Here is a 21554-nt window from a genome sequence, read left to right on the forward strand (position 1 = left end):
CTGCTTGAAACTCTCGCTCCTACCCAGATGTCCTGCAGCGGCCCAGTGGAGCCAGTCAAGTAACCAGAGCTCTGGTAGGCATGGGTACACAGGTGGCATCTATCCTCAGCCTGAGGGGAGGCCAGGCCGCCAGCTGTGTGGGAAGCAGAAGCACAGCCCCTGGTCGACTTGGAGTCTATTAATTTATTTAAGGCAATTAACACATTAGTTCTCAGGACATAGGACTTGTAAAACATGACACCAAAGAGAAAAAAAGCAGTCAGTCACCACTTTCATGCAGCTCAGTCCTGTCCCTGGGCTAGTGACTCTTGCCTACAAAGCCATCCATCCTGAGTCATCAGGCGCCTTGGACGGGGCCAAGAGTTCAGCACACTGTCCCCAGCAGGCACAACAGGGTGGGTGGGATAACCCCGGGGGAATAAGTTAAGTATCAAGTCCTAAGTAGCTAATAACAGCAGGTACCACCTTCCTGAGGCAGGAGGAAGGCAGGGAACAGCCACAATGTAGTGCTTGGAGATGAGAGGCAGCCCACTTCTAACCCTTGCAAGGACCACTGAGGAATGTCAGTTACTGCCTCAAGGCACAGCAGTCTGGAGGACCTAGTGTCCTCTAAGGCACTAAGGTAAACTGAGTCTCTTCAAGGGCTCTTAGCAGGACTGTGCTCCGAAGTACCCCTGCTGGCCGGAGCCTGGCTTGCGGGAGGGTTGCCAGCAGAGCAGGAGGTGGGGTGGGCACCTGGCCTCCAGATGCTGATGGGCCGATGGCCACCTGACCTGAAGGAAGGGCAGTGGTGTTTGCAGTGGACCTCCTGTGGGGCTCCTGTGGCTCTGCTTCAGCGGCTCATGCAGTTCTGTACATCCACAAAGCCCAGACGCTGCCTCCGTTTCCGCTGCTCTGTCATCTGAGTTAAACAAGTCCCGTCAGGTGGCCCAGCTCCCTTCTCCACAGCACCATGAAAGGCTGCATCCTCCCCCAAGAGCCCAGCTGCCCTTCAGCACTGGTGACAGCCACCCCCGGCCCCCAGGGTGTCCTCAGCCTGCCAAACCCTTGATTGGGTGCAACTGGGAGATAAGAGGGGCTATGGAGCTATATTGGTAGCTGCTGCCACATGCAAAGGAAGACAAGTTCCTGCCACACTGAACCCTGGGAGGCCCTGCCTGGCTGCTACAGAAGACCACAGTGGGTGGAGAAGCTTAGGACCCTGAGGTTGGGAACACACCTGCTCCTTGAGTTCATTCAGCTGGGCAGTGAGGTGGGACACCAGCTTCATGGTGGAGCCAAGTTTCTCCTGCAGGATTCGGATCTCATTCTGTTCACCCTCACCCTCGCCGCTCACCAGGGACATGGCGCGCATCCGTGGGAACCAGTCCAGGTTCTTGTTCTGGAACAAAGTGCTGGGGTGAGGACCAGGGAGGCATTGCTCAGGGACAGCCACACCCTTAACCAGATGGCTAGCAGGGAGTGTGTCATGGACTGGTCAGAACTGGCCTGGTCCCCCCAGGCAGGCAGAGGAAGCCAGAGGTGGGCTTCCACCACCACAGCAAGGCTGCCTTTTGTGAGGTGGCCCTGTCCACTGGCATCTCTGCCATCTGCTCACTGCCTGTCCTCGCACCCTCCTTTCTGCTGCCACAGAAGTGCATGCCCCGTACCCAAGGAAGAGGAGAGGTGCACGGATGTCCAGCAGAGCCAGGCCTTGCTAGGGAGGGCTAGCACGTGCTTCCCAGGATAGAAGCAGGAGGGAGGAGGACCAGCAAAGCAGTTTCCTGGTTCCCTGTCACAAGCTGTGAGTTCTCAGACCAACAGATAAACCCCGAGACAAAGCTCTTCACTGCCACCATGACTATGGAAATTGGAAGGATTATATTTAATTCCTCTAAGCCTGGTATTTCTAAGCTTTTCTAGGCTTTCTCTCAGATTGGGACAATGCTGACTTTAGGAGGCCATCCTCCCTTGCTGTGCCTTCTAGGAGGCCCTGTGGGATCAGCATCCCTCCGTGGGCTCTCCCCACTCCATACTGCCCCGGTGCTGCTGTACTCTCGGACCCTGGTACACATGTTCCTCCAGGGCTGACGGGTTCCCTGCAAGTTCACTTTCTCCTCACGCCAGTAGAGTGAATCGACGGGTGGCTAGCAGGGTTTTGCACAGCCAAGGGCTGGCCGCAGCTGCTCCTCACTCCCCGGCTGCCCCAACGAGCGTCAGCAGCTGTCAACCTTCAGGCCAAGGCCAGCAGATGTAGCGTCTCCTCCCAGGTTGTGGACCAGCAGAGCCAGGCCTGCAGTGCACACTCACCTTGATCATCTGAGCCACATAGCTCTCGGGGCCTGTGTAGTCGGTCTTGTTCTTGACACGGACCAGCACGATGAAGTACAGGTAATTCCACATGTTGTGCTCCAGCTTGATGTGCTCCTCGAAGGAGACTGTCTTGTTGTCAAACTTGTCCCTCTCCAGGCCTGGGGGCAGAGGGAGGAAGTGAAGCCATTGCCCACTTGAGGGCCACCGTGGTGACTGCTTTCGACAGTTCACCCTGGGCTATCTGTCACTCTATTAAAGCTCCCATTGCTCAGCCATGGAGACACTACTCCTCCTGCAGAGCAGCAGCCTGAGCCCAGTGGGAATAGGACTAGCTGGGTCAACAGTCTGTCCTGCAGGTGACCCCTGCTCCTTGGGCCCTGGTCACTGGGTTTGGAAGGAGGAGTGGATGGAAACCAGAAGCCTGACACCACGGTGCCCTAGGTTCCTCTTCTGGAGGCCCAGGCTTGAAGCAGTGGTTTCCCAGGTCCTGCCAATCCCAGCAACAAGCTAGGTCGGCTCCCTCCATCCTGGGATGGGCAAGCAGCCATCCACCTTGTGTGGGGGCCTCAGCAAGGGTGGAGCTGGGGTGCCATGGTGTAGAAGCCTCCAGTGGTGCAGCAGGAACCAGCTAAGCGCGGAAGTGGGCCTCACCACAGATGAAGCATGTGGTCTTGAGGATCTCCTCCTTCTTCTGCTTCTCACTGCGCAGGTCGGCAAAAGTGTCGATGATCACCCCAAAGATGAGGTTCAACACAATGATGATGACGATGAAGTAGAACAGGAGGTCGTATACCACCCGGGCAGGGAAGAGGGACTCCTGCACAGTGGGGGGGGGGGGGATACTGTGAGGAACTGTGGTTCAGCAGGCCGTGTGACTGTGCTCACTCCAAGCCCCAAGAGAGAGAAATGTGGGAGCCTAAGGATGGCAGTGACATCATCTGTCAACTAGAAAGAAGCCCTGAGCTGACATTTGGAAAGGGCTGGCCAGGAGGAAGCCCTTACAAGTTTGTCCTGTTACAAAATGGGGCTTGTTTCTGCCTTTAACTTGGTTAAGGGAAGGGCAGCTGGGAGCTCCTAGGTGAACTTTCAGGATGTGTCACACATTCCAGAACCTTTGTCTAGCCAGAGATGACTTCTCCCAAGCAACTGGGAATTGATGGCTTGGATAGCCAGCAGCCCTGTGTTAAGTCCTGAGACTCCTCACAGAGCTGACTCAGTGTCCTGCTCCACCCTGCCCGCCCCCCAGGCTGAGGAAGCCAGAGACTGATGCTTGGCTTACACCTTCCCAAGCCTCAGAGCCAAGACTGGTTGCCATGGTGTCCCTTGTAGCATCTACAGTGAGACTAAATGGGCCGGGGTGGATAGCTCTGGACAATGTCACAGAAACTGGCTGGGTATGGGAAGCCGGGAGCATTCACAGAAGTGGGTGGGATGGTCAGCATGGAGGGGACCCAGCTGCTGCCTGGCTGAGGCCCAAGGCAGGGCAGGGATACTCACATCTTTGGAGGGCTTGCGGAGGATGTCACCCACACCACCACCATTGCGCAGTCCATGGTTCATGACGGTGACGATGCACATAAGTAGAGTGTCACAGGCCCGCTCAGTGCTGTCCAGCTCCTCATCCTCTGTGGGTGGTCAGCACGCTCAGACCTGCGCTGCCCATTCTGTCCTGTCCCACCCCATCCTACAGGTATCTCAGCCTTACCTTCTGGGATCTCAGGCACCGATACCTCCGAGACACAGTCTATCTTGTCCCCACTACATGTGCCCATAAATGTGGCAGCTCCATGTGACATTCCCAGGGTGCTGGCTAGAGGTGATAGGAACAAAGTCACGAGGAGATAACAAATGTCTGTCTGACCTTAGCATCTCTCTAGTCTGTCCTGAGACATGTCCCTGGGAGGCCTCCCCTCCTGCTGGCTCACACTACAGCTAGGGAGGGTCTCTGTGACTGGGCCTGGCCCGAGGCCACCCTGCAGACACCAGGCTCTCCATGAATGGCAGGCCAACTGGGGCTTCCGAGGTTCTGCCTGTCCCCCCCAGACTGCAGTGAACTAGAGCATGCAGGTGGGTGTAGGCTAGGTATCCTAAAACCCAACAGAAGAAGGCAGGGAGCCTAGGGGAACAGGCATGCCCTGTCTGGTGCTGACAGTTACCTGTGCGTGCCCATTGTCACCCCCACACACCCACCCCAGAAAGGAAGTTCCCAAGACCTCTGGAGTGGTTCCCAGGCAGCCGGTCCACCTCCAGGATGAAGTCATCCTTGAGGAAGAGGAACCCCACGATGGAGAAGAGGTAGACTAGTATGAGGGCCAGGAGGGCCGTCAGCAGGATGGAGCGGCCATTGCGAGTCACACTCTTGATGACATTAAACAGCGTCTCCTCGCGGTAGATGAGATCGAAGAGCTGCGGGACATCACCTCAGTAAGTCAGGCCCTGCCCGTGCGGTCAGTGCCCAGGCTGGAGTGAAGCAACTGGGACGTTTGTAAGAGCAGGGGAAGGTGTGAGAGGTGTCACATTGAGTGGAATATTGGCAACTCTTGTGCTACACACCCAGGGATGCATTCTAAGCATTTCTCACACAGTTGGACATTTCACCCTGTGATTCTAGGAGGCAGAGTTGTCATGAGACATAGGGCAGATAAGAAACCTGCTTAGAGTTACACACTGTTCAGGTCTGAGGTTGGAGGACACATGCCTGGTCTGGCCAAGTCTGGATTGATCCCTCCTCTGAATGGGACAGACGGAGGCTTACGAGTGATTAGGGTTAGAAGCCCCTGGCCCCAGCCCAGCTGCAGGCTCACCAGGACACTGTAGAACAGCTCGTGAGCAAAGAGGCCCAGAACGCTCGTCAGGATGTAGCCCACATGGTACAAGAACTCCATGTCCATGACCATGGCCTTATAGCCACGGATGAAGGTACCACGGTTGCCCACGAAGCTCACCACAAACACGATCTTGTTGGTCAGCTGGATAGAAAGGGCAGGATGTGATGGTCAGCACCCCACCATCTATCCTAACTCTCAGCCCTGACACCAAGCCCAGCCCAGAGGCTAGTCTCGTGGAATGAGCCATGAGAGGTGCGGTATCAAAGAAGTGAAGCCCTGGGGAAACTGAGGCTCAGGTGAAGCAGGCTAGAACGCAGAAGACCCCAGTCTTACAATGCTGGATTAAGGAGAGTTGTCTCCCATTTCTCAGGAAACAGTAAAATGTAAGTTTGACGTCCACCTGTGCATGGCCCGTGGGCAGTGCATGGCCAGCACCCTGCATTTGACGCCCAAGGCTGCTGATCTCAAGCTAGTGGCTAATCCCTGGCTGCCTGAAAGCACTGAACAGGCCTACAAGGAGCTGGCAGCAAGAACGGCAGGGGTCAGCAGGTGAGCAGGGTGGCCAGAAGACCGCGCAGCACTCACATTGAGGGCACCCAGGATGTTGAGTGTGGGCCCAATGCCCAGGTAGTAGATGGACCGTAGGATGAGTGCCACGATGAGGGGGCGGACACTGTAGCGCTTGGTGAACAGGGCCGCGATGGAGAAGCAGATGAGGATCCAGAAGAGCAGCAAGATGAGTGGGGAGTCCAGCACACCTGGGGACAGCGGGCAGGCATGAGCAGGGTACTTAAGCCCTGACGGCCCCAGTGTGAATCCCAGAGCCCCCAGAACCTCCCCTAAGGACCTGTATACCTGCAGCACCCCACCAGCTGCAGGGTCTGGCTTACATCTGCATGTGTGTACACATACATGCTCACAGGCCATCTCCCAGGAGGCCAACCTGTCTGTCCCTTGAGCCATACTTGTCCCTCATAACATGCAGAGGGCCCACAGGGCAATGCAGGGGTGCGTCTCCCCCCCCCACCCATGCAAGGGAGGGGTGGGCAGCCTCACCTGTGGATGCACCCTCTACATAGGGGTAGAAGAAAGCAATGATGATGTTGATAAACACAGCCAGGTTGAAGGAGATGCTGCCCCACAGTGTCATGCGGCGAGAGAACCAGTAGATGAGCGGCATGCCTGAGGAGACAGTGTGGCATCAGGGTCCAAACAACCCCTCTGTCCAGGGGAGCCCCAGGAAGGGGAGGGGGCACCCGCTGGTCCTCACTGCGAAGCCGACGCTGCCACTCCATCTCATTGTGCAGGAAGGAGGACTGGTCGAAGAAGTCGCTCACTTTGCTGCCCTGTTCATCCTGCTCAGTGGTGGTGAAGAGCCGGTGCTTGGTCTCCTCTGTCAGGAACTGGCAGATGGCAGGCACGGGGAACACGATCTGCTCCATGCTTCGGTCTTGCCGCACAATCTGATTGGTCAGGCGACACCTGGTCACCCTGGGCAGAGGCCCTCATTGCCCCTGGCTCACACCCAGTGTCCTCTGCCTCACCTCAATCTGCGAGGTGTGGTTCTCGTAGTAGGCCAGAGGGTCTTCCTCCTCCTCCTGGGCAGGCGCCGAGGACTTGAGCATCTGGGACAGCTGCTTGTTGTTGAGACTGAGCTGGGGGCAGAGGTGTGGGCATTGGGTCAGCCCTGCAGCCATCCAGAGTGCTGCTCCTGGGGTTGACCCATCAGCCAGCCCAGACCAAGGCCACTCAACCAGAATATGGGAGTTGGTGCCCTCTTCAGCCCTGCCCCGGGGTCCTGCTACAATATTCCAAATCTGTCCCAGATGCAAGGTCTTGCTTTCATTTCTGTATCAAGGTTACAGCACTGTACCCCAGTCCAGCTGCAAGCCCCACCCACAGATTCTAGCCTGGCTCTCAGATCCAAGCTCACTTGGTTCTAGGCTGGCTTTGGATGACCGCAGCTTTCTGCCTCTAGCCTGCTCCTTGCTTCTCTCTCATTCCTGCCCTCAGGTCACAGCTCTGTTCCTTCACGGCCACCAGTCTATTCAACTCCACCAAGGCAGGCTCCGTTCGAGCCCCACCCCACCCCCAAACTCTCACCCCTGCCGTACCATGGAAGAGATGCCCTCAGCCTCCTCCTCTTGGATGCGCTTCACAGGCTTCAGCAGGTGCTGCAGCTGTTTGTTGTGCCTGGAAAGCTAAAGGAGACGGACAAGACCGCTGTGAGCATTGTTCAGAGGGCATGGCCACAGGGGCGGGGCCACGGGCAGCACTTGGTACCTGAAGTGCCAAGATATAGATGTTGTGGCCCACTTCACGTGGGCTCACTTCTGAGTTCTCCCTCTCCTCCTCCTGCAGGTAGGCCTTTTTGATCACGTCCACCTGGAGGGGAGGCCAGGGAACAACACAGCACTTGCTCTTATGCCTGCGCCTGGGGCACGGACCCCCATCCCTGTACCACCCACACAGTCCTCTCCTGCTGCCAGCCTGTGCTCACCAGCTCCTGAGGCCGCAGGCTGATGAGGATGCGTTCTGCATTCTCACTATCATGCCGACTCTCCATCAGAGCCAGGAGAAGTTTGGAGGCATTGTCCTGGGTGGAGGGGTACAGGAAGCAAGCTGAATCTAAGAGGCCCAATTACGGCCTTTTAACCTCCTCCTTACTTTGTTCTCAGATGCTGGTATGCTGAGAAGTATCCAATGTATTAATCCCCTATAGGCCAGCCCTACCCACCCTGAGCAAATATGTTCAAGCCCCCCCCCCCACACACACCCCATACAAACACACATACAGGAAGTCCTCAGGGAAACCCAAGATGAGTGTGATGTCTGTTCACATGTGTATTCCTGTGTAGCCAATACAACCTGCACATGCATAGAAGAGGCCCCCTGCATACAGCACAATATAGTGCCACACCTGTTAAGCACCCTTGTCACTCACACGGGAACACACGTTTCACAGGCACAGCCGGCATGCTCACCACTGGGCCCCACCTTGAGCTGCAGCACCAGATCCATGCGGTACTTGCAGAGTGGGCTGATGTCATTGAGAATCAGCGCTGTGATGATGTCGATGCCATTGGATTCATGAGTCACGATGCAGGTCTGACAGGAGGCAGTGGGAGATGCAAGGGCCAGACCCATCAGAGTCGGGGTGGTCCTGCAGGCCCACTCGCACCCACTCAGCTCCCTTGCAAGCACCACTGCCACCGTGAGGCTGCTCACCTGGTTCTCATGACATGGGCCCTGGCAGTACTCTGTGAGGGTCTCCAAGGTCTGGATGACCAGGCCCACATTGTCCTCATTGATGTAGAGCCCCAGCAGCCCCAGCCCTCCCGTGGTACTGCCACACATGATATCGAGGAACTGCAGGGTCTCACACACCAGGTTGTAGTTGGTCTTGTTGTTCTGACAGCGCAGGAAGTTCTGTGGAGCACAGGCAGGGTGGGCGCGGCACAGCACCGTCATCCCCACCAAGAGGACATCAGTTCCAGTGGCCATGCCAGGGATGCCGGCTGATTGGAAGTGGGTGTCAGGCAGGCATGGACAAGGCACTCACCTGTAGGTCACGGTTGTGGTTCTCACACAGCAGCTGCAGGAAGCGCAGGATGGGCCGCATGATGAGCACAGAGGTACCCATCTCATTGCTCTGCACACGCTCACCCATCTCATGCCCCCGGTGCAAGCTGGGGCCCAGTGAATAGCGGGAGGGGCTGGGCATGGAGAAGGAGGCCACACGGCCTGTGGGGCAAGACTTGATAAGGCAGGGGCTACTGGAAGCCTCTCCCTATCTGTGAGACCCCCGTGCCCTGCAAGTCTTGCCCTGGCCCCACACCCCATGTCTGCCTGGAGCCCAACCTTTGGTGGTAGGGTCTGCTGGCTCGCGGTCCTCACGAGGCTGGCTGCCCAGGTCACTCATGTTGACGGCAACTGTGGACTTGGTCTCCTGCTGGGCTCGCTTCATGCGGTCATGCAGCACCCTGAAGAAGCGCTCTGACTTCTTGTCGCTAGTCATCAGGTTGTAGAAAGATTTCTGGAGATGGATGGGAGGTGGAGCAGCCTCAGCACTGTGCCTAGCTCTGGGTGGCCATGGTAAGGCCTCAAAACCCTCCGCTGAAATTGGATGTGGTAGGTGGGTATCATCCTAGCCCTGGGAGGTGGCAGCAGGAGCATCAGGAATTCAAGGTCATCCTTAGCTACTTACAGAGTTGGAGAGCACCACTCAATGCAAAAGAAGTCTGAGAGTCACATGTACCCTGAGATGGAGGCTAGGGACCTCAGCAGTTAATGGGAAAGGCCAACCTGCCATGACCACAATGCCAGGGGTGTGGGGGATGATTGTGTGCTGCCTTCTGCCCGGGCCCTGCTGGCCACTGGCTCCAGTAGCTGCTCTACACTGCAGCCAGAGGGATCCCTTGGAGGCCTGAGTCCTGCCCTTCTAGTGCATCCAGCCTTCAGTGGCTCCATCTCCTTGGAGGAAAAGCCTCAGCCACTCAGGGCCACGAGGCCACATGAGTCTCTTCCTAAGACCCCAGGCCTTTCCTGCTCCAGCCCCTTCAGGCTGCTCTGCACACTCTTCCCACACAGCTCCAGCATCACCTCAGGTCTCTATCTCTGTCCCCCAGGCTTGCCCATCACTTGGTTTTCCCCATCTGTGCTGAGGATGAAACCGAGGGCTTTGTGAACACTAGGCCAGGACCACCGCACTGGATCACCAGCTCATGGGGTGTGGGTTTTTTTTTGTTTTGTTGTTTTGTTTTCTTTTCTTTTTAGATAAGAGTTTTTCTATAGGGTGGTGGTGGTGCACGCCTTTAATCCTAGGGCTCAGGAAGCAGAGGCAGGCGGATCTCTGTGAATTTGAAGCCAGCCTGGTCTACAGAGTGAGTTCTAGGACAGGCTCCAAACCTACACAGAGAAACCCTGTCTGGGGGGGAGGGGGGTCTCTCTACATAGCACTGGCTGTTTGGAACTCATCAGACAGACCAGACTGGCCTCCAACTCAGAAATCTACCTGTCTGCCTCCCGAGGGCTGGGATTAAAGGTGTGTGCCACCGCCTGTTGTTTGTTACTAAGAACAAGGTTGAGTGACAGTACTCAGGCTGGCCTTGAAGTTGCTCTGGAGTCCAGGCAAGCCTTGAACCTGGGACACCCTGACTCGGCATCCTGAGCAGCTGAGATGGCAAAGCCAAGCCACTAAGCCCAGCCTATGACTGTTGAACACAACCCTGTGCCCTGCATTCCATCTCTCCTGTCTTGGATACTGGTTTCCACAGTGTCTACACCCTGCCTATGTCCTTTCCGAAACACAGACATCAAGAGAACAGATTTTGTCTCCTTTTCAGAGCTGATGCTTGGTGCTTGCATCAGTGACGGGCTGATGTTCAGTGCTGAACAGGAAATGTGAACCAAGGGATGAGTCAGTGAAGACTGAATGAACGAATGGGGTTAGAGGAGGTGGGCTTTGGAATAATCAGGCCAGGGCTCCAAAGCTAAGGAGGATGGGGGAGAGGAAGCAGGAAGAGGCCTGAGCCAGAATGGTGGACCTAGTGGGACAAGACAGAGTCGGTACAAGGCAGGCGTGGGTGAGGGGAACAGGTGCACAGATTCAGAAGCCCTCAGCACCACGGCTTCTCCCCAGCAGGCAGCATCCCCAGAGGTGAAGGCACTCTGCTCCAACCCCCACACCTGGATCTCAGTGTTGCCTCCATCCAGCAGGCGGATGGCCAGGCCGATGCTCTCCTGGAATATCTTCTCATTCTTGGTGCTGGTGATGAGGTCACAGACCAATTTGGTGGCCCCTTCCTTGTCCAGCCGGCACTGGGTGGCTGCGATGGCTGACCAGTCCTGGTCCAGGCCTTGGGGAGAAGCCCAAATGAGAGACAATAGTTGGAAGCAGGAACCAGCCACGCGGGGTGGGGCGGGGATGGCCCATGGCACTGACCAGAGCCTGTGGGGTCAGGGAGCTCGCCCCGGGAGCTGGATTTCCGGTTCTGGAGGTAATTCTGCAACAGCATCTTCCGCAACTGGTTGCCCTGGGAGGTCAAATGAGGCCTTTGGTGACCGATGTCCTGCATCCTGAGGCCCTGCTCTAGCCCGGTGGTGTTGGCACTCACCCGGTCTCCATACTTGCTCTTCTTCAGCAGCATCTGCTGCAGCGTCCGAAGCACCTTCACACACAGCTTCTCCTCGGACTCCATGAGGCCCTTGGTGTGACGGATGAGCCTAGAGCAGAGGCAGAGGTTTCAGGGGCAACCTGCCTCAACAGAGCCCCAGCCGCTCTGGTTCGAGGACGCCGGTACCCCGTCCAGACCCAGGTCACCACGCCCTCCTTCCCTGCTCACTTGGACAGGAAGCCCCCGCTCTCGCAGCGCTGGTAGGCTTCACTGCCCTCCAGAAAGAGCAGCTCGGGCCAGTGCAGCATGTCCACCAGCACCGAGAGCTCAGCCTGCACCAGAGGTTTCAGCCGCTCCTCTAGGGCCACGATGATGTCCTGGGAGGGAAGGCAGGGTCACCAGCTGGCTCAAGACGACCAGGGTGTGACCATGTCCCATCCCCCAAAGACTATACGCCGCCTGAGGGGCAGCAACCCCCTCCTTCCCAGGGCAGGTCCTTCCTGAGGGCCAGGCAACCACGCCCACCTGCAGCTTCTCAATGATGTTCTTGTAGTCCCACTGGTTGGCGGTGGGGATGACGCGAGGGAAGGTCCTCGTGGCCGTCTTGTAGTTGGCAGCATTGCGTTGGGCTGCGGCTGCACAGCTGCCCCCGCTGCTGAGCAGAACACTCATGTGGGCATCCAGATCCATGGGCAACAAGATGGCCCGACTCTTGGCTGCAACAGAGGGCAGCGCCAGAGGACAGGGTGGTAAGGATGGCTGGGCCGGGCTCAGGCTGCCACACATGGGGCAGGGATGAGTACTGCCTGTGCCCCTATTGGGCATTCCGCCTGATCCCCCAGCACACAGGGAACCCAGCACCACCTCCCGCCTGGGCCACTTGCAAACACACAATCAGCAAGAGGCAATGAGAGTAACTCCAGCTGGATGTGACCACCCTGGGTGGCATTCCCACTCAGGGATAAGGTGGTTGCTGTGGGGCTGGTGTCCCCGCAGGGTGCGCTGGGAAAGGTCCAGCATGGGTACTCACCCACCATGGCGAGGGTGCGGACACAGGCCTCCACGGAGCCCTTATGCTGCTGCTGCAGCCAAGGACACTCAAGCAGCCGCGTGGTGGATTGCAGCAGCTGCACTACAATTGTCTGGTGTGTCTGCAGGGGACAGAACCCGGAGGCAGCTCAGCCAGCCCGGCAGGGGCACGGGCCCAGGACCCTCACCAATTCCTATGGCACCAAACAACCTCCCCTGACTGTACACTCAGGCACAGACAGACAGACACACACACACACACACACACACACACACACACACACAATGTGCACACATACAATAATAATACATTCTGAAGGCCTATTTTAAATTCTGCTTTATCCAATCCTATAGCTAGTCTGAGGCTGGGGAGAATATATATATATATAAATTTTTTTTGCGCGGGGGGTGGGGGGGTGGGGGGGGGGAGACAGACTGGCCTTGAACTCAGAGACCCACCTGCCTCTGCTTCCTCAGTGCTGGAATTAAAGGCGTCCAGCCATAGATAAATATTTTCAGTCTCCTTGTAGAGCTGGCTTTGAATTCACGGAGATCTGCCTACCTTTGCTTCCCAAGCTCTGGCATTAAAGGCGTGTGCCACCCTGCCCGGTGTCTCCTAACTGTCTATTTACTCTTCTCAGAGCTAGCCTGGTGCCAGCGCTGGCCTTGAACCCATGGGTACCACTTCCCCTGGTTTCTTCTCCATCCTCTGTGTTTATAATTTAGACAGTGCCTCAGAGCCTTCCTCAAGGAGACCTGGGACTCTGATTAAGGCTGAAAAACATCTCAGCCATGGCTCTCTCTCTGACTCAGGTCAGCCCCTCCACAGTGATGCCAATGAGTCTCCAGGCTGCCTGCCTGCCCAGCACCCACGGGTAGTGCAAGGTCTCTGTGAGCGGTCCCGCCAGCCATCATGGTTCCACTGTCCTGGGCATCAAGCCACACGCACCCCCACCACCCCAGGTCCTGGTAGACTGACTGAGGGATTCCTGTGTTAATCTTGTCAATCCCACGGGACCTCCTAAATCAGTGTGGAATGTGTCCATGGGGTTTCCAGAAAGCTGGAAGACCTATCCTAAACATATGCTGCACCCACCCATGGGTCGGAACCCCAGCGTGAATAAAAAGGAGGAAATGAACTGAGTACCCCTCAAACAGCATGCTCCACCAACACCTTAAATTGTTCCTTGTTGGTTACTTTGTATCATTCCCACTGTAGTGCCTGACCCACACTTGGGGCCGTTGGTTACACTGTAGATGACTAATACACTGTATTTAGCTGCATCTTCATGTGCTAGCGTAAGCAAGGCTGTGCTGCAGAGAGAGCCAGCTGGAGTGGCCATGATGACCGTGTGGGCTGCTCACCTGCAGCGACGTGCTGTTCTCTGAAAACGGGGAGCTGAAGAAGGCGCTGATGGTGTCCAGCACCACGGTGAGCACGTACTTCTCGAGGGTGGGGTCTGCCAGGCGTTTCTCTCGTTTGTTACAGACCTATGGAGGAGAGTCATATGGGGAGATCTACAGGTCACCCCTCCGCCCAGAAGCCCAGCCCTGGCCCCCAGGACAGACCAGAGCCATGTCCAGGGTGAAGTTCTCGAAGAGCGTCCAGATGTGGTTGCTGGTGTAGATCTCCTTCATCTCCACCTCTGTGTCCACATAGCAGTGGTTCACAAAGTTCACGTACGCCATTTTAACCTGGGCAGCGGGTGGGCGGGCGAGGTGTGTCAACAGTGCCTGCTCGGGCTCTCCCGTCTTAACCCATCATCTGACCCCCAGTGTGGCTGCACCACAGCCTTCTCCCCGCTCTGTGCCCTTCCTCCAGCCCAAGGGTGCACACCTCCGTGATGCAGTCCTCGTGGGTCACCACAGACACCACATCCTCCAGAGGCAGCAGGGAGGTGCACTTGATTTCCGTGTAGACATTCTTGCCCTCCGCACAGGCAGCCAGCAGGTCCACCAGGGAGATGTGGTACATGAGAGGGCTGTGGTCCTCCACGCCATCTCGGGCTGCCTTCATCATGTCCAGCAGATGGGCCAGAGAAGCCTTGTCATTGTAGAACACCACCACGTCGTCACCTGCGTTGGTCAGCTGTGACAGAGGCAGGTAGGAATCAGAAACCTTGTCTGGCAGCCAGCCCCAGGCACCGCCTCTCCTGTGCTCATCTGGGCAAGCTGAGCCACGAACCCAGCTATGACCTGATACCCATGCTGAAAGTTTTGCATTTCTGAAGCAGTTTCATATAGCCCAGGCTAGCTTTGCAATCACTGTGTAGCTGAGGATAACTTTGGACTCTTCATTGTTGGTTTTTATTTATTTTATGTATACGGGTGTTTTGCCTACATGCATAGCTGTCTACCACACATGTGCAGTACCCACAGAGACCAGAAGAGTGTTGGATCCATTGGACCCTGAGTTACAGGTGGTCATGAACTAGTGCTGGGAATTGAACCCAGGTCCTCTGAAAGAGCAGGCAGTGCTCTTAACTATGGAACCATCTCTCCAGCCCGACTCTGAACTCTTGATCCACATCAGCCTCCTCCTAAGTGCTAGGGTTACAGGTGCCTGGCTTCCTGCCTGAGTTTTGGGGTTCCTTGGCTGATGTGTCAGGCCCTCTTCCTTCAGAGACCTGGACCCTGGATCCTGGATCCGGAAAGTAGCCAAATCTCCTCAGCCTCCAGCGTGTGCACTGAACTGAAGCATGTTCCACTCTCCTCTCCCTCAGTCAGCAGTTAACATGGCCAAAGCGAATGTTTCAGCTGTAACGTCTCACGCGGACATCGCTGACTGTCCCTGCCCACCCCCAGCCCACTGTGAGGTGCTCTAGGAACAGACCCTCCCAGACTGGGATCGAGGCTCAGCCCGTTCTCCACGTTTTGGGTGAGAATAGGTTTGTGCATTCCCACTCTGCACCAGGCCCCAAAGTCCAGGTTCTCCTGACCGATTCTGGACAGGCGCCCCGAGTTCTGCTGGCTCTAATTCTCCCTCCCAAGCTCTCCCTGGGACCCGCCTCCCAGCTCCCTGTGGCCCAGGCCGCCCTCACCTCAGTCATGATCATGTCCTGGCACTTCTTCACGTACTTGCCCTCAGCCTTGATGACGGTGTGCAGGAAGTCCAGGTACTGCACGTGGCGCCCGTGAGTGGCCAGCAGGTGTACAAAATGCTGTAGCACAGGCTCACTGATCTCGGAGCACAGCTGGTAGTTGTTGAGGAAAATGTGCTGCATGGTCTCGGCCTCCAGGAGCTGTGGTGGGCAGGGGAGGGCCATCAGAGAAGGGTGGGGCCCATCAGAGAGAGGAAGGCCCATCGGGGACCCTGCGCAGGCAGGCGCCCACATGTGCCTCACCCCGGGCGTGAGGAAGAGCTGTAAGTGCTTATGCAGCAGGGCCTGGTTGCCAGGGTTCCCGGCACAGAACTTCTGCAGGAACTGGTGTGTGTAGCGCAGGATCTCCAGCATCTTGTTGTCACCCTGTGCACAAAGAGAGGCTGCTGGGCCACCAGGGGGGACAGGCCTGAGGTGGCTGCTGGGCCACCAGGGGGACAGGCCTGAGGTGGCTGGAAGTGGTCAGGATCCCATAAGCCTCTAGGGTAGGGTTAAAAAGCATAGGGCATGGCGGTGAGGTGGGGTGGGGTGGGGTAGCTTTACAGGAAGCTCAGTTGGGGAAATGCATCCATCAGATTATTCTGTGAGGAGTCCTTGGGGCATTTTCTCAGTTCATGATTGTTACGGGAGGGCCCGGCCCACTATGGTAGTGGCCCTTACCCGAGTAGTGCCACCCCTGAGCTGGTGGTCCTGGGCTGTATAAAAGAGCAGGCTGAGCGAGCCGTGGAAGCAAGCCAGGAAGTAGCTCCCTTCCGTGGCCTCTGCCTCAGCTCCTGCTTCACGTTCCTGCCCGCTCCCCTTTACGACGGGAGATTAAATGTATATGCTCCCTATGCTCTGAGATTAAATAAACCCCTTCCTCCCCAGGATGCTTTGGGTCATGGTCTCTACTACAGAAATAGAAAACTAACTAAGGAACTTCGCTAGCCTGTTGTGAGCTGGTCTCCTGACACCCCCCCCCACACACACACACTCACACTCACACACACACCCCCACACACACACTAAAAAGTCCAGGTGCAGCCTGGATGTATGTGTAAGATACATACATCCAGGCGCTTCCTGAGCGCCTGGAGCAGTGCCCAGCTGTTAAGGGCACATGTTGCTCTTGCAGAGGACCCAGGTTCCACTCCCAGCACCCAGACCAGACAGCTCACAAACACCTATAAATTCCATCTCCAGGGAATCTGACACCCTCTTCTCAACTCTGAGCGTGTGCACACATACACAAATATTAAAAAAAAAAATATATCAGCCAAGGTGAAGGGCTGAGGGTCAAAGTAGACAGAAGCTAGTGAGGGAGGGAGGCCTGGGGAAGGACCAGGTATCATGGACCTACCAGGATAAGGAGCTCAGGGTCAAGGAATCTAGACCCCTTCCCAATGCTGCGACCCCTTAATCCAGTTCTTCGTGTCGGGGTGACCCCTAACCATAAAATTATTGTCATTGCTGCTTCATATCTGTAATTTTGCTGCTACTCAGAATCATAATGTAAATGTCTGTTTTCTGATGGTCCTAGGTGACCCTGTGAAAAAGTCCAAAGGGGTGGTGACCCATAGTTTGGTCCAGATGGAGCTGACAGGCAAGGTTATCTCAGAGGAGGGGAAGGAGGCTGAGGTCATGGTTAAGCCTTAGGGTCAAATCAAACTCAAGGGCTGTGTAACTTAGTGAAGAGCTACATGAGCAAGGCTCTGGGTCCAATGCCCAGCACCCCGGGATGGGGAGAATCACAGCAACCAGGGAGCAACTCAGAAGAGCCGGCAGGGGACTGGATTGGCCGAGGCCGGCCCTTGAGGGCTGTGGTACAGTGGTGGTACAGAGGTGCAGCCTTAGCCGGCTGGACACCAGTCACCTTGTCATAAGGGATCTGCAGCAGGTCCAGCATGACCTTGTGGGCGTCCATGTTCTTCAGCAGCCTCTGCTGCTTCTTCCTCATCTGCTCCCCCACCCCACACATCTTGTTCAGCCTCTCCAGGATCTGCAGGGGAGACACGGGAGATGGGAGCCTTGTGATTCTTCCTCAGGGTCCCCTCTGCCTGGCTAGCTGCAGCCACACCCATCTACCACAGGGACCGGAGAGCGGAAGGACTCTGGGCTGCTGCTGCTGCATCAGGCCATCTGGGCAAACCAGTGAATCCCTAAAATCCCATCCCACCCGTAAAGTGCAGAGCGACAGGGCCGTAAAGCAGAGTCTCATTAAGTTCCTTCAGCTTTAAAATAACTATCAAGGGCCTCAGCGGGGCTGTTTGGAACATGCCAGAAGGCTGGCCCAGAGGGAGGAGTTGGGAGAAGCCGGACCAGCAGGAGCCCCATCTGAGTCAGGGCAAAGCCAGCTGCAGGACACTTCCCACCCCTCACACACGCACCCACCCACCCACACCCTGCCACTCACGCCCTTGACAATCTGGTAGTTCTCACTGCTCTTCTCCCCGTGTGGCTGTAGAAATCCCTCCTCATCCGAGGGCCGCTGAGGACAGAGGATAGAGTCATCCAGGTCCCCTCATTTCGGGGCACCCTGTTTGGCTCCCGGAAGCCAGCTCACCTCTTTCTTGTCCTTGGTGGCGCCCGCCTCCCCCTCCTCGCCCTTGAGGCTGCCCTTCTTGTCCACCCACAGCTCTGACTTCTCCACCATCATCCGCAGTCGGTCCAGTTCCGACTTGATCACCTTATAGTTCTCCACATCCTGGGCTGAGATTAGCAGCTGGACCTGCACGGGGAGAGCGGAACCAGACTCACAGGGCAGAGGTCCCCAGATTTGCTGTCACACAGGAACTATAGTGCCCTCCCTAGACCAGTCCCCACCCAAGCATCACCTCCGTCTGTTACAGCCCCCTCCTCCAGGAAGCCTCCCTGCAGTGAGCTAACACGTCAACTGGTCACAGTTACTCATGTCACACACCGCTGTGACCTGTCACGGGTCCACTCAGATGCCCAACAGGCCAGGGAAGTACTGCAGGGTCACTGAACCCGGGTGAAGGGAGGACCTGAACTCTAAGGACTAGGGTCTACCTGTGGTCCCCCCTCCCTCTCACTGGGCCTGGGCCTCCATGTTCTCCTCTCACATGGAGCTGAGAGGGGTGTCACATACTGCGGGAGCTGGGGGAATTCTGGGGAACCAATGCAGACTGGTGTCAAGGACCAGTACATCATGAGTGCTTGCTAAATGCCAGCCCTGACCAGCAAGCATCTCACAGGAGGCTGTCAAGAGGACAGGAGGCCACAGTGACAAGACACCAGGCAGCTCAATGAGGGATGCCTGCAAGCCAGGCTTGGTAGGGAATGATCAGCAAAGGTGTGCACAACTGCCCACTCCCAAGGGGTGTCTAGAGCGTAAGAAGTGAGTCAGGGCAGGAGGTGCCAAAGGTGGCTGAGACTGGACCCTCCCCTGAAGGATTTGAACAAGTTTGGAAGTCCTTCAGCAAGGCCCAACATCCCTGCCAAGCTACGAGCAACTAGATCCCTGTGGCCCCTCCCTCTCACCTGCTTGAAGGTGTGCATGGCCTCCTGGCGCTGACTGAAATGCTTGAAGAGAAGCTGCAGGGCGCCAGAGACGAGAGGTGCATAGTCGTGCATGGTCAGGTGCAGCAGCACCCGCAGGAACATGCGGCCACCCTCATCATCCACTTCTAGCATGCTGCTGGTCTTCCTGCCAGCATGGGTGGGCAGGAGTGGGGGTCAGTGAGTGAGGGCTCGGGCATGCTCCACCGCTGTAGCAGAGCCGCAGCCAGGGTACCACTCGCTCACTGCATCTGCCTTTTCCCACCCATGGGCAGGGAATCACTGCCCCCGCAATAGTACCCTCCTGGGTACCCTAAGGATAGCCCTCAACCAAGCCCCTGATGCAGGAACCCTTCGTGTGGGATCCATAGTCACCGCACACTGGGGGGATGAGAAGACACCTCTTCCTTCAGTGAGAGAATACCAGCTGAGCCTGGGGGCTCAGTAAAAAACCACAGATACTTTCACATCACCTCAGAGCTGTTAATGAAAATTGTGAAATACCATTTATGCTTGCCACTAGCTGGAGTCACGCTGCTAATTACACCCACCCATGCAGCCGCTACTTGATGTGCTAATAAAGAGCCACATATGCAGCTGTGACTCCGACTTATTTTCTTCAGCATTTTGATAACTATCTCAATGCATTGTTTCCCCTGTAAATGTGTGAGCTTTATTTTATCAAGCTATTCTTCACTACTGTGTTCTGGGTTTTTTTGGTTTTTGGTTTTTGGTTTTGTTTGTTTGTTTTTTTTTTTTTTTTTTTTTTTTGGTTTTTCGAGACAGGGTTTCTCTGTAGCTTTGGAGCCTGTCCTGGACTAGCTCTGTAGACCAGGCTGGCCTCGAACTCACAGAGATCCACCTGCCTCTGCCTCCCGAGTGCTGGAATTACAGGCGTGCGCCACCACCGCCCGGCCATGGTTTATTTTTTGAGACAGGATCTCATGTAGCCCAGGCTGGCCTCAAACTCACTACATAGCGCCCTTGAGCTCCTTGCCCTTCTGCCTCTACCTCCTGAATTGCTGGGGCTACAGGTGTGCAACGCCACCCCCTGGCTTATGTGGTTCTGGGGATCAAAGTAGATAAGTACTCTACAAACTGAAGTACGTTGCCAGCCCCTATCTTATGAATTCACAGTGGAGTTTTGAGAAGAGATCCACTGAGTGTGCCAGATACCGAGGAAGGCTGGCACCCACTGGCAGAGGCTCTGAGTGGCAAGTCCACTCCACTCCAGCATAGGGGGCAGGGAGGGGGGCATGCTGCAACACCCCCATCTCGCCCTGCTGTGAGACGGGACAGCTGCCCCGAGCTGTGAACACGGAGGCACAGTTGCCCTGCATGAAGTGGGGGGGGGGGGGGGGGGGGGGGGTTGCCAGAATGCCTAGGACCTAGATTTACCTTCTGCCATGAGGGACGAGCAAGCCAGGGAGGGTTTTCTGGGGGGACACAGCCAGCCCTCAGCCTCAGGAAACCCAGGTTGTCCAAAGTGGGTAATATCAAGCCTCATGTTGACAACCTGTCCCCAACCCTGAACCCACCTCAATCCCAGCCTTACCCCACTCCAAACATGGCCTCTGCCTGCTCCCCGATGCGGTCCAGATTCATGTTGGCAGCTGTGGGGAGCAAGAGTGACAGAGGCATTGAGATAGAGAGAAACTCAGGTATGGGGGTGTCCACATTAGCTCCTGCAGCCCCTCCACCTGGCCACCCCGCTCTGTGAGGCAGAGCCTCCAGGCTGAGAACGTGGGGCAGGATGTTCAGCAGCCCAAGGAAGCCCAGGCCCTGGTCAGCTCCCGGCGGGATATGAAGATAACCCTAGTCAGGTCCTAGCTTCCCTGTGGGCCTGTTCCCCACGTAGGGAGGGTCCCTGCCCTGCTCCTCACTGTAGCAACCAAAGGGGCAATGGAAATGCATTTTGGGAGTAGAGAGGATGGGTTGGGGAGCTGCAGACAGTGGGAGGTAGCAGGAAGCAAGCCTCACTGGTGGAATCGAAGGCCGGTGCCGTGCCGTCCGCCCCACTGTCCTGCATGGGAAACACCTCCACGAACTCCTTCTTGAAGACCGACAGGAGGTAGGAGATGCGGTAGTCCAGGCGCACGTTGAGGATGAACTAGACAGATAGACGATGTGAAGACCAGTCTCCCGGAGCCCCGCTGCTCCAAGAGGGGTGAGGGGACCCCAGAATGGGCTCTAGGACCCCACCACTCAGGATGTGCCAAGGCATCGAAACAACAAGCCTCTCTGTCCCCAGCTCCTGGTCTAGTGATGGTGGTTGGCACCTTCTCTCAGCCTAAGGCAGTGAGTCCCCCATCTGCTGCTCAGTCCCCACACACCCCAGGCCAGACAACGACAGGATATGCATAGAAACTCCCTAGGTCAGCAGGCCGAACTGTTCTTCCAGCTACTCCAGGAGGGAGAACTGAGGTACAAAGACACAGGGTTTGGGGACCTGTGACTAACCTCTGTCTTCCTGGGATAGAAACCCCACCTCTAACTTCCCTATGGTGGTCTCTGTCACCCCCATCCCTCTTTGGGACGCCATTAATTGCTCTTCATGAAGCAGCATGTCCATATGAGGCTTGAGTCCCAAGTAATGTCAGTGCTGCTGGTCCAAGAAGAACCTTGAGGACCAATGGGCTGGGCTACATAACCTGGCAAAACCCTGTGACCCTGAACACCAAGGGCTCCCC

General features: G+C 56.4%; 1 protein-coding gene across 1 annotated transcript in view; it reads right to left on the reverse strand.

Moving 5' to 3' along the window:
* Positions 1–170: 170 nt before the first annotated feature.
* Itpr3 (inositol 1,4,5-trisphosphate receptor type 3) overlaps positions 171–21554 on the reverse strand; it is a 55685-nt gene continuing 34301 nt past the window's right edge. Inside the window, exons 23-58 of the mRNA XM_036167182.1 lie at positions 20845–20974; positions 20420–20477; positions 18847–19012; positions 17909–18073; positions 17759–17833; positions 17219–17344; positions 15610–15732; positions 15307–15507; positions 14103–14354; positions 13835–13960; positions 13631–13756; positions 12267–12387; positions 11762–11952; positions 11465–11613; positions 11237–11345; positions 11065–11155; positions 10809–10978; positions 8982–9156; positions 8683–8864; positions 8349–8549; positions 8118–8228; positions 7621–7716; positions 7404–7505; positions 7235–7321; positions 6665–6775; positions 6391–6583; positions 6177–6302; positions 5706–5878; positions 5097–5261; positions 4506–4698; positions 3998–4102; positions 3790–3917; positions 2944–3109; positions 2290–2450; positions 1220–1381; positions 171–901 (exon numbers count right to left, since the gene is read on the reverse strand). Coding sequence (XP_036023075.1) covers positions 833–901; positions 1220–1381; positions 2290–2450; positions 2944–3109; positions 3790–3917; positions 3998–4102; positions 4506–4698; positions 5097–5261; positions 5706–5878; positions 6177–6302; positions 6391–6583; positions 6665–6775; positions 7235–7321; positions 7404–7505; positions 7621–7716; positions 8118–8228; positions 8349–8549; positions 8683–8864; positions 8982–9156; positions 10809–10978; positions 11065–11155; positions 11237–11345; positions 11465–11613; positions 11762–11952; positions 12267–12387; positions 13631–13756; positions 13835–13960; positions 14103–14354; positions 15307–15507; positions 15610–15732; positions 17219–17344; positions 17759–17833; positions 17909–18073; positions 18847–19012; positions 20420–20477; positions 20845–20974 — 5085 coding nt within the window. The 3' untranslated portion in view covers positions 171–832. The remainder of the gene's footprint in view (positions 902–1219; positions 1382–2289; positions 2451–2943; positions 3110–3789; positions 3918–3997; positions 4103–4505; positions 4699–5096; positions 5262–5705; positions 5879–6176; positions 6303–6390; positions 6584–6664; positions 6776–7234; positions 7322–7403; positions 7506–7620; positions 7717–8117; positions 8229–8348; positions 8550–8682; positions 8865–8981; positions 9157–10808; positions 10979–11064; positions 11156–11236; positions 11346–11464; positions 11614–11761; positions 11953–12266; positions 12388–13630; positions 13757–13834; positions 13961–14102; positions 14355–15306; positions 15508–15609; positions 15733–17218; positions 17345–17758; positions 17834–17908; positions 18074–18846; positions 19013–20419; positions 20478–20844; positions 20975–21554) is intronic.

The sequence above is a fragment of the Onychomys torridus genome, chromosome 18 (genome assembly GCF_903995425.1).
Source record: "Onychomys torridus chromosome 18, mOncTor1.1, whole genome shotgun sequence".
Taxonomy (NCBI): domain Eukaryota; kingdom Metazoa; phylum Chordata; class Mammalia; order Rodentia; family Cricetidae; genus Onychomys; species Onychomys torridus.